At 40.0% G+C, this 12138-nt stretch overlaps 1 protein-coding gene across 1 annotated transcript in view; it reads left to right on the top strand.

Moving 5' to 3' along the window:
* rfx3 (regulatory factor X, 3 (influences HLA class II expression)) overlaps nucleotides 1-12138 on the top strand; it is a 205048-nt gene that overhangs the window by 150500 nt on the left and 42410 nt on the right. Inside the window, exon 6 of the mRNA XM_078396064.1 lies at nucleotides 5443-5517. Coding sequence (XP_078252190.1) covers nucleotides 5443-5517 — 75 coding nt within the window. The remainder of the gene's footprint in view (nucleotides 1-5442; nucleotides 5518-12138) is intronic.

Below are 12138 nucleotides of genomic sequence, written 5' to 3' on the forward strand. Positions count from 1 at the left end.
GGCTGCCGCCTGAGCCCAATCATCCGGAATGACCTTCTTAGCGTCAGAAGTGGGAATGTTCACACATGACTACTTGATGAACAATTCCAATTGCAACTTATTTGGAAATAATGCAGAAAGATTGCAACTTCTTTGGAAATAATGCAGAAAGATTGCAACAGTGACAAGTAACATTTAGACCACAAAGGTACCAGCAAATGACCATTTCCAACAAGATAGGGTCTAACCATTCAATGAAGTTACTGTCACAAAGTCATCAACATTGTGTAGATACAATAGCACATCAGAGATAAGGTATCCTTAAGGAAATATCTCATCACTGATATCCCATTGCCTTTTCGCCATTTAAAAGTTACAAATTAGGAGAATCGTGGTCAACCATCCAGGACAAGCCATCTTGTTTGATTACCTCCCACCACACCCATCCATCATTGGTATTCACTCCCTTCACAGGCACACAGTGGATGCATTATCTTTTGTCTGCAAAATGCATTCCAGCTACACCGCCTTGGCTATTTTGATACTCAGACAGTAACCATCAAGAAAGTTAAGGGTAGCAGGTGGACGTTAACACCAAAGTCCGCAGATTCTCAACGTCACCAACCATTCTGACTTGAAGCTATATCATGATTCAATGTGTATCATTTACAAAATACATTGCGGGTTACTTGTCTGGACTACTCCAACCTCGCAAGCCCATGATTCCCTATCAACACCAAGAAAAGAGCTGCAGGAGCATGAAAGCATCACATGATAGTTGCTCTCTAGGTAGCATACGATCCTGATTTGGAAAATTATCGCTGCACCTCCATCATCGTTGGGAATAAATCCTGGAACTGTTTCCTGAACAGCACTATAGACATTCCTGCACAGGAAGGACAACAGCAGTTCCACCACAGTGTTTCACAACCACCTTCACAAGGGTAATTAGGAATAGGCAATAAATGCCAGAAAAGATTATATCTTATAAATTAAATATTTGAAGATGCTGTCTTTGTAATCCAGTCATGCATTGTGCTATTCCAGTGAGGCAACCATTTCTACTAACCATTGAGAAGAGGATGGTGTGCCAACATCTTGTACCACAGCAATTCCTCTGGTAGGGGTACTCCAAAATATTTTGAGATCGAACTTTCCAGGAATTAAAACATAGCACAAAAAGTAAGGAAATTTGTGTTTGGTAGATTATTTCTTTGTTGTAACAATGCTTCTTGGCAATAAATCTCATACCGTTGGAAAGCCTGTTTATTTCTCTTTTAAATGGTGCCACATTTGTAAGGAACATGCATTTGTGGGATGAGCAGCAGAGCTGAGTATGTGGGTTGCGCCCATGAAAAATCTGCCAAATCTTCTCTGCCAATGCCAAACAGCTTATTCTGCCATTGACTCTTGTTCGGTGTTGTTTGGTGGATTGGATGATTGAAGTCTGAAGAAACAAGACATATTGACATATCAGAGGGTGGTGAAGGTGTGGAATTCTCTGCCTCAGAAGGCAGTGGAGGCCAGTTCGTTGGATGCTTTCAAGAGAGAGCTGGATAGAGCTCTTAAGGATAGCGGAGTGAGGGGGTATGGGGAGAAGGCAGGAACGGGGTACTGATTGATAGTGATCAGCCATGATCGCATTGAATGGCGGTGCTGGCTCGAAGGGCTGAATGGCCTACTCCTGCACCTATTGTCTATTGTCTATTGTCTATTGTCTATTGGCAATTTAACAATTTATTCATTTAATAAACAGGAGCCTCAGTAGCGTGTGGAAGAACCATACACAGCCACAACAGCCTGGCACCTCCTCCTCATGCTGGTCACCAGCCTGGTCACACACTGTTGTGGGATGGCATCCCATTCTTCAACCAGCATTTGTCGCAAGTCAGCCAACGTGGTTGTGTTGGTCACTCTGGCACGAACAGCACGCCCAAGCTGATCCCACAAGTGTTCAATGGGGTTGAGGTCAGGACTGCTGGCAGGCCATTCCATCCTCTCCACTCCCAAATTCTGGAGGTAGTCTCTGAGAAACCCTGCTCTGTGGGGGCGAGCATTGTCATCTTGGAGGATAGAGTTCGGTCCCAGACTGTGGAGATATGGGATTGCCACTGGTTGCAGAATCTCATCTCGATATCTCTCTGCATTGAGATTGCCTCCAATGATGACAAGCCTTGTTTTTCCAGTGAGGGAGATGCCGCCCCACACCATCACACTGCCTCCACCAAAAGATGTTACTCTATCGGTGCAGCATTCAGCATAGCGTTCTCCGCGTCTTCTCCGCACTTTGACCCTATGATCCAACTGCCGTAGGCAGAATCTGGACTCATCGCTGAACATAACGTTCCTCCACATGTTCAGGTTCCAGTGCACGTGTTGCCGACACCAGCGCAAACGGGCCTGACGGTGAAGGGCAGTCATGGCAGGCCTCCTGGCAGCCCTATGAGACCGGAGATCGGCTGCGTGCAGTCTGTTCCGAATTGTCTGGGCAGAGAGCCGTCGGCCATATCGTCCTGCAAACCTTGACTGCAAATCTGTAGAAGACAGCCTACGGTTCCTAAGTGCTGACAGGGTGAGGAAACGGTCTTCTTCGGGTGTCGTCTTCTTGGGACGCCCACTTCGTGGCCTGTCTCTGACATCCCCCGTTATATGGAACTTGGCCTTCACTTTGGAGATGGTACTAGGGCTCACTCCAAATAATGCCGCAACTTGGTTTTGCGGAACACCAGCTTGAAGTTGCCCTATCGCACGGGCCCTATCCAGATCAGTCAAACGTGGCATGCCGATTCTTGGAGCAGACACCTACTGACCACTGTAGCAGGGCCCATGCTCACAGATGCTGCCAATCAGGTGCCAATCAGGCACCAGATTGTCAGCACCTGGGGGTACCAGAAGCTCAAAACAAGAGTCAATAGCAACAGCAGAATAACCTGTTTGGCATTGGCAGAGAAGATTTGGCAAATTTTTCATGGGCGCAACCCATATACTCAGCTCTGCTGCTCATCCCACAAATGCATGTTCTTTACAAATGTGGCACCATTTAAAAGGGAAATAAACAGGCTTTCCAACGGTATAAGATTTATTGCCAAGAAGCATTGTTACAACAAAGAAATAATCTACCAAACACAAATTTCCTTACTTTTTGTGCTATGTTTAGATATATCTGTAACTGAGCAGTCATACAGCTTTATGCCAGAATTATGTGTGACTTAGAGAAGAAATTGCTGGGTTTTTGTTCCCATGTGCCAGCAGCCCTTTCTTGGTGGCAGATAGTACAGGCTTGAGAGGCGCTATCAGAGTAATTTAGGCAAGTAACTGCTTTTAATTTTGCACATAATAGGCAATGTAGTCACTGTGTGCATTTGATGGAGAAAGTGCATGGTTAAGGTGGTGAGTGGAGTGTCAGTAAAGTGGGCTCCTTTTTCCTGAGGACATCAATTTTCTCAAATATTGTTGGAGCATAACCATAAAGCCTAATCATTCCATTACATTACTAACTTTTGCCTTGCACCTGAGGATGGTCAAAGAGTTCCTCAGTCACTATAGGGTTTTAGCCTGATCTTACAGCCTGACCTGCTCTTTATTTATTTGGCCAGTCCAGAAATGATTCTGATCATAGGTACTTCTCCCATCCCCGGGCATTGATTATGGATGATTCCATTATGAATAATGCCATTGGATGTCAAGGTAGGTGGGTAGAAATTCCCTTCTTCGTGATGGTTATTGTGATGTTACTTGCCACTTAGAATCCCGTGCCTCAATGTTTTCTATATCTTTTCTTGATTGTATTAATCCAGTGATAGTTGTCCCAAACAGTTAACAAGCTTTGGAATCGCACTTGTTTTAATTTAGTCTCTAATCGAGCCCAGTTGCCCTTCTCAGATATGTTTAGAGCTCAAGTTGTGATCAACCAAGAGACAACATGACAGTTTGTTATCCTTTTATTGTCCTATGGCCTTGGTTCATGGTTATATCCGAACGGTGAGCTTTCAAAATGTATTTCAAGATATTGGCAATGTAGTAAATATGGCATTTTAGTGCCCATCCCTAATTCGTCCTGATTAATAATTTTCTTGAACGATTTCAGTAGATTATTTTCCAAGAATGTGGATAAGAGAATAATTTCTTTGCTCAGACTTAATTAATTAATTAATTCTGAGCAAAGAAATTATTCTCTTATCCACATTCTTGGAAAATAATCTACTGAAATCGTTCAAGAAAATTATTAATCAGGACGAATTCTGAGCAAATAAATTATTCTCTTAATTGATTAATTAATTTATTAATTAGGCCGATTTAACTTAGAAGATATGTACATTGCAGGTATTTGAACTCTAATGCTTTTTTGGAAGAATCAAACCTATCCGTGTAAACCTTATAGAAAAGCTGTAGATTCAGGTCTCACACACATAGATAACGTAATGAATTTTGATATGAAGGGATATTTGGAAAATCTTTTTATTTGATTGGGCATTAATTTAGTTTATTTCAGCAAGAGTCAACCATCACTTTTATTAAGCTTACATCCTTGTTCTTAAACTACTGAGTACAGATTAATTACTGAAGGCTGAAAGAAAAATATGATAAGAAAATCAACTAATTTCAATTCTTGCAAAATAATTGGAGAAATTAATTGAAAAAAGTCCCAACAAATAGTGTTTTATTGCGAATCTGTAAGAGAAAGTCTTACCAGTTCCCTTGGTGATCAGTTGAAGTAACAATGATCAAATCCTCTACTGCCCACATCCTCGACAGGAATTTAAGAGGAGCAATCATGTAGATCATTAGATAATTGAGTCATTCAATGATTCAACCCCAAATCAACCCATCCCAACGATTCAAAGCCTTTCCAGGGCCAACAACCAACAGGACAAAAACCACCAATTCATCCACATGAAATTCTTTGTAATCTTGACTATTTGCACCTTCAAAACATTTCCAGCATTTTGTCGCTGTCGTTTATCTACACACAATACAGGCACAATTGGTGCACAAATATGGCCTGTGAAATAAATCATTTATCTGATACAAATTGCAGACCACACTGTAGCTGATTTGAGTATTAGATGGAATGTACCCAGTTTGATATGTGCTGTACAATGTAAAATTGATACATGCTGCATGATATACAGATGGCCCAGTCCATGCAATTTAACAAGCATTGTACAAAATGTATAGGTTGCAGGTGATGGATGCATTGTTTAGCATGAGGCATAGATAATAATTTTTTCTGCATTACTCACATTTATTTTTAGTTTATTAATGTGAATTTCACTTTAGGAAGTCTTTTGCTTATAAATTGTTTACAAAATTAAGCACTCAACAGGATAAATATGTCATTGGGAACCTGCTCACTAAAAAATTCTGTTGTGCCTTAAATATTCTTTCATTTATTTGTGTGTTCAATTAAATCTGCTTTTACTGTCTTGTCTTGAGCTCTTTTTTAATGCTATCTATCATCAGATTGAAATGGCGATTGAGACACTCCAGAAGTCTGATGGTTTGACAGCTCACAGAAGCACTCTTCTCAACAGCCATGTAAGTTGCCTCTTCCTTCAAAACCACTTAAATCTTGAGTCAGTTACATCAGCTTTTTTCTGATTTATTCTGCTGCCACCTGCTTATTTTGTTTGTCTTAAATGTATCCTAATGACATTTGTGTTGTTTTCCTTCCCCTTACCAGAATAAACAAATGGTCATATTGAGATCTGGAGTTAGAATAGAGTGGTGTAAAAATGTTCACAAGTTCCTTACTGTAAACCTGGCTGCAACATGAAGACATCCCTGGGAGAAAGCAGCGGAGACCTGGTTGGGCCTTGCTGTTCTTGGAGTTTCCAATTTGCCTTGAAAGGAGTGGAACTTTTGCCCACCTCTTATAAGGCACATGACATGAGCAGAATATAGTCAGTGGCAGAGTCTTCCCATATTGTTAGTTTCAGGAATAAGCAGCAGAAACATATCTATTCGATCCTGTATCTCAGTTTGCAACAGAAACATTTTGTCATCTTACTTTATTATTATGTCCAAGAGATTATTCAGATTTATGCATAAATTTATGAAACATCATCTGCATGATCTGAGAGAATTCTATTTCCTAAATATTAGGAAATATTAGCCACTCATCCAGGATGACCGAATCTACTTAAAACATCACTAACTGTGCCAACACTGCATGCTTACCTCCCATTACTTGCCCTCCAATTCGGACTTTGTATTATCCCATTTCAATTTTCTCCTAAATGTTCTGACCTATATTGGATTACAGGTCTGCATATGCCAGACATATGCACTCCAGGCATGTATAATAGATAAAACAAGGAAGAGAATGAAAAGATAGTCTGCTTCGATGTGTGTATTGTACACATGACCAAACCCTCTTCAGTCAGATGTGTCATCTTTCCTAATGCAAAAGCAAAATGCTGCTCATATTGAAACCTGAAAAAAAGTGCAATAAAATGGATTAAATAACAAATGCAGATTTTTATGGTTTATGTTTGTCAGTTGAACCATCAGAATTGATTGCGCTGGAAATAGCTGACAGATCAAGGAGGGATGAAAATTAATTCATCTGTGGAGAAATGTGCAAATGTCAGTTTATTGGTCTGAAGTATTATTGCTGTTACTTTCCTCATCAAAAAAAAAAGCATTTGTTTCTAGGGATGTTATTCAATCCTGACCAGATTTGTTGTAGTTCACATGCAGTATTCACCATCCTCTGGATTTTCAAGTGCAATTTTATCACCAATTAACTCAAATTGTCTAAGTGTGTGCATAATTTGTGCACTTCAGTTTTAGGGATCAAATTTGTAAATTGTTTTTTTCACATTCCTATCCAGAGCACTAAAGTCAATCATGTATCTCCATTTGTTGTGTCTTCTTAATTAGGCTAAGACTATCCTTGGCATTCATTTCCCTGAAGTCTTATCACATGACCTTTCCCCGTTAATCATCCTTTATTCAATTTTCTTTCCTCATCTTCAAATCACGCAACTTATAAACAAAAAAGTACAAAGTAGAAAAAAATCTTCAATTTCTGAAGTTTGCACATAGCAGTGTGTAGGGCTAAATATTTGTCTATTGATTTATTGATGTTTCTCCAAAATTGATTTTAGTTATTCATTTTTCTGGATCTGGGCATCGCAGGCAAGGTCAGCATTTATTGCCCATCCTTAATTGTCCTTGAGTGGGCAGTTCATGTGCCATCTCATTGTACCACTGCAGTTCTAATAAAGCTGCTCTGATAATGCAATACAATAATGAACCCCAGGATTTAACCCAGCAACAAATAAACAATGCGGGTAACTTCCAAGTCAGTATGGTGTGGACCTTGGAGGGGAGTCAGTAGGTGGTGGTCTCCCCATACACGCACACTCATGTGGAATCTTCAATTCTATTTTCAACTCTTCAGACAATGCAGCCCTTCTTAGTGGTCAAGATTACAGTTATGAGAGGTCCCATCAGAACACCTCATGCAACTAACAAGAGTTCATTTTGTGAATGCCTTCTGCTGCAGTCACCAGGCAATGATGGGGGGAATGAATGATTAGGGTGGTGAATGGACTGTTAATCTTGTGGGTTGCTCTTCCTGAATTTTGTCAAGTTTATCGTTGGATCTACATTAGTCCAGGTAAATTGACAGTATTCCTTACTTGAAAATTGTAAATGATGGAACATTTTACGTTGTCAGTGTATGTCACTCACCAGAGGATAACCAGCCTCTGATTCTGCTCTTTTAGCCATTGTATTTACATGGATGTTCCAGCTGAGTTTCTGGTTAATGTTGACTCTCCCAAGATGTTGTTTGTGAATACTCAACAACAGTAAAGTAACTGAAAATCAAAGGAAAGTGATTAAACTTTCTCTTTTTGGAATTGTTTCTTCCCCGGCGTTTTTGTGGCACGAGTGATTCATGCCACGTTTTGGTCCATGCTTGGATGCTATGCTTGAACTGCTTTCTTTTCTGAGGATGGAATTCAACATTGCGAAATCATCAGCCCACACGTCTTCATCTTATATGAAAAAATAGTATTGCATTTGCAGTTAGAAATACTTGAAAAACACCTGTAATATTATCCTTGGGCGAAGATAATAGATTTCCAACAACTCCACCAACTTACTTTATGCAAGATATAACTCCTTCCATTAGTTTGTTTTCCCCTTGATGTCTATTGACTTCAACTTTTCCAAGGTTTCTTAAGCCCACACTCAATTAAATGCTGCCGAGATGGCAAGGCCATAACACTTTCTTTGCTTCTGGAATTTAGCCCTTTGGTCCATGTTTAGAATACGATGGTAAATAAGCTGAATGGTACTAATGAAACCCACTATGGGTATCAGTGATTTAGTTATCTTGATTTGAGATGCATAAAAGCACTGTTGAAGGTGCCTTTATTTAGTACTCATTGAGGTTAAACTGTGTGGTAATAAATTGGATTGAATTTTCCTAGTTTATGATAACAGGATATATCTGGGCATTATTGCAAAAGTCAGGAAGTCAGTTTGGTTTAGTTTCGTTTATTGTCACGCGTTCCGAGGTACAGTGAAAAGCTTTTGTTGCGTGCTTTCCAGTCAGCAGGAAGACAATACATAATTACAATCAAGCCATTTACAGTGTATAGATACCAGTAGACGCCAGTGTTGAAACCTGAAGCAGTTTGACTCGGAGGACCACTAGTTCTGGACTTCTGCTACCACAGGGATATTGTTATTCCCATTGCCTTTGTTATATCCAGAGTGTTTCATCAAGATATCACATGGAATGAAGACTATGATGGTGAGGTCTCAGGAAGAACCCAAGCTGCATCATCTACTCACCACTTCTGGCAGAATGTGGTTGCAGAACCTTGTCTTCAGCACCTGCTGTAACTGCCCTTGTTGATTCAGCTGTTCTCAGTTTCCTCCTCCTATCACCTTTTTATTGCCCACAGCTATCAAGCATCGATGTGGCAGGACATAAGCATTTTGACTGGATCGCTTATATCCATCTATCGTACTCTCTTTAGCACACATTAGTCTTGTGTTGTAGTTTCCCCAAGTCATTCTTAAGTTCACCTGGCATTGGTCTCAGCATGTTCTTCCACATTTCTCATTGACCCAGTGCTGATCTCTTGGCCTGATGTTAATGGTAGAGTGAGAGATATGCTGGGGTTTAATGTTCCTGATACTAACTCGGCCTAAACAGAAAACGGCTGCAATTTTGTGGCTTTGGTGATGTTCTTTTGCACTTGACAATACACCCATAGTGGGGCAAATAACTGAAGTGCTCGTTATCTGCTCTCTCTCTATGAAGTAATATAAACCATTTATTACTAACAATTGATGTCCTGTTTTCAAGAAACAATAGAAATAAATCCCTGGGAAAGCAACTCAGTTCATTTTTACATATCTCAAGAAGGGTGGATAAAGCCAAGAAAAGCAAAGATTTACAAGCTGTTAAAAAGGTTACAGCATCCTGCCAGCATTTGTTCCAAGAGATTTCAGTGGAGGGCTCAGCATTACAGTGACATCTCTGCTGGAGACGTAGCCGAGGGAATTGCAAGATGGGCAAATGGTAGTGTGGGAGGTTGGGCAAAGCCCATTTAGAGGCTAAATCTGACAGTTCCCAAAACAAAATATCTTGCGTTGCATGAATAACCCATTCCTAAAGATTGCAATGCAGTCAACGGACCTACAGAGTCAATCACTTATTTCAATATTTTAATATTCGGCGCTCACTTTATTTTCTGTTCAATGGTTGAGGACACATAGGTATTTCTTTATCATGAGTGGGTAGTTCAAACTAAAGCTGTTAAAGGTGAAGGGCATAGCTGCAGAAGACCTTTCTGCAAATGAACCTGTACCAGCAAACCTTAGGGAATAGCACATCCATCAGATCTGCCAATCATAACAGCTAGAAAAAGAACCCTTAGCAACAAGCCTTTAAGTCCTAGATGATCCTTGAAATAGAACTATTGTGGGTGATTCGTTACTGTTTCTAAATATGTTCAGCTGTAGGAGATTAAGAGGGCATTAACATTGTGCATTGAAATAGTCACCGTGTCAGCATTTTTGCATGGTAATTGACTATGTTGTGCTTGCTCTGCGTGCTTCTGTGCACTCTGGATAAACATTTAACACCTTCATGAATAAATAGGTGCCTTTATACAGTGCTCTCCATAATGTGCGGGACAAAGAACCATCATATATTTATTTGCCTCTGTACTCCACAATTTGAGGTTTGTAATAGAAAAAAATCACGTAATTAAAGTGCACGTTGTCAGATTTTAATAAAGATTGGTTTAACCATGCAGAAATTACAGCAGTGTTTATACATAGTCCTCCCATTTCAGGGCACCATAATGTTTGGGACACAGCAATGTAATGTAAATGAAAGTAGTCATGTTTAGTATTTTATTGCATATCCTTTGCATGCAATGACTGCTTGAATTCATTGACATTACCAGTTGCTGGGTGTCTTCTCTGATGATGTTCTGCCAGGCCTGTATTGCAGCCATCTTTAGCTTATGCTTGTTTTGGGGCCTAGTCCCCTTCAGTTTTCTCTTCAGCATATAAAAGGCATGCTCAATTGGGTTCAGATCGAGTGATTGACTTGGCCACTCAAGAATTGACCATTTTTTAGCTTTGAAAAACTCCTTTGTTGCTTTAGCAGTATGTTTCGGATCATTGTCTTGCTGTAGAATGAACCGTTGGCCAATGTGTTTTGAGGCATTTGTTTGAACCTGAGCAGATAGGATGTGTCTATACACTTCAGAACTCATAATGATACCACCATCAGCAGTTGTATCATCAATGAAGATAAGTGAGCCAGTACCTTCAGCAGCCATACATGCCCAGGCCATAACACCCCCACCACCGTGTTTCACAGATGAGGTGGTATGCTTTGGATCTTGGGCAGTTCCTTCTCTCCTCCATACTTTGCTCTTGCCATCATTCTGATATGTTAATCTTTGTCTCGTCTGTCCACAAGACCTTTTTCCAAAACTGTGGTTGCTCTTTTAAGTTCTTCTTGGCAAACTGTAACCTGGTCATCCTATTTTTGCGGCTAACCAGTGGTTTGCATCTTGCAGTGTAGCCTTAGTATTTCTGTTCATGAAGTCTTCTGCGGACAGTGATCATTAACAAATCCACAACTGACTCATGAAGAGTGTTTCTGATCTGTCGGACAGGTGTTTGGCAATTTTTCTTTATTATAGAGAGAATTCTTCTGTCATCAGCTGTGGAGGTCTTCCTTGGCCTGCTAGTCCCTTTGCGATTAGTAAGCTCACCAGTGCTCTTATTTCTTCTTAATGATGTTCCAAACATTCGATTTTGGTAGGCCTGAGGTTTGGCTGATGTCTCCAACAGTTTTATTCTTGTTTCTCAGTCTCATAATGGCTTCTTTGACTTTCATTGGCACAACTTTGGTCCTCATGTTGATAAACAGCAATAAAAATTTCCAAAGGTGATAGAAAGACTTGGTGCTGAGAGCTCTCTTATACCTGCATTAAAGAGGCATTAAACACACCTGAGTAATTACAAACACCTGTGAAGCCATGTGTCCCAAACATTATGGTACCCTGAAATGGGGGAACTATGTATAAACACAGCTGTAATTTCTACATGGTGAAACTAAAATGTATAATAATACCCTTTAATGAAATCTGACAATGTTCACTTTAACCACATGTGATTTTTTTTCTATTACAAATCTTAAATTGTGGAGTACAGAGGTAAATAAATAAATGATGTGTCTTGGTACCAAACATTGTGGATGGCACTGTATTATTTACTTTCTTTACAGTTAGTGAAAATCTTGCACTGTATTTGTGTGATGCACTTGGTTTCATGAATGGCAAGGAAGATGTGTAAGTTATGCAATGTGGCATGTGTTTTTGCAGTGACAAATGAGCATATGTTGGAGTATATAAATGTTAGATAGCAGTTCTGATTGATGGAGGCTGGTGGTAGGTGACCACTGCTTGAGCATGCAAGGCCAGTGCCATGGTTGTTGTAAGGTGGTATTTAATGTTGATCCTCATTTACCTTCACACTTGAAGTGATAAAATTTTCCTAGTTATATTTCCTTGGAGTTTTATCCATTTTACATAAAGTTATGTGCTCTTGCAATTAAATAATGTTGAGATCCATTTTTGGAAGCCTGGAGGAGGCCATGACCGAGCA

This window comes from Rhinoraja longicauda, chromosome 3 (genome assembly GCF_053455715.1).
Source record: "Rhinoraja longicauda isolate Sanriku21f chromosome 3, sRhiLon1.1, whole genome shotgun sequence".
NCBI classification, from domain to species: Eukaryota; Metazoa; Chordata; class Chondrichthyes; order Rajiformes; family Arhynchobatidae; genus Rhinoraja; species Rhinoraja longicauda.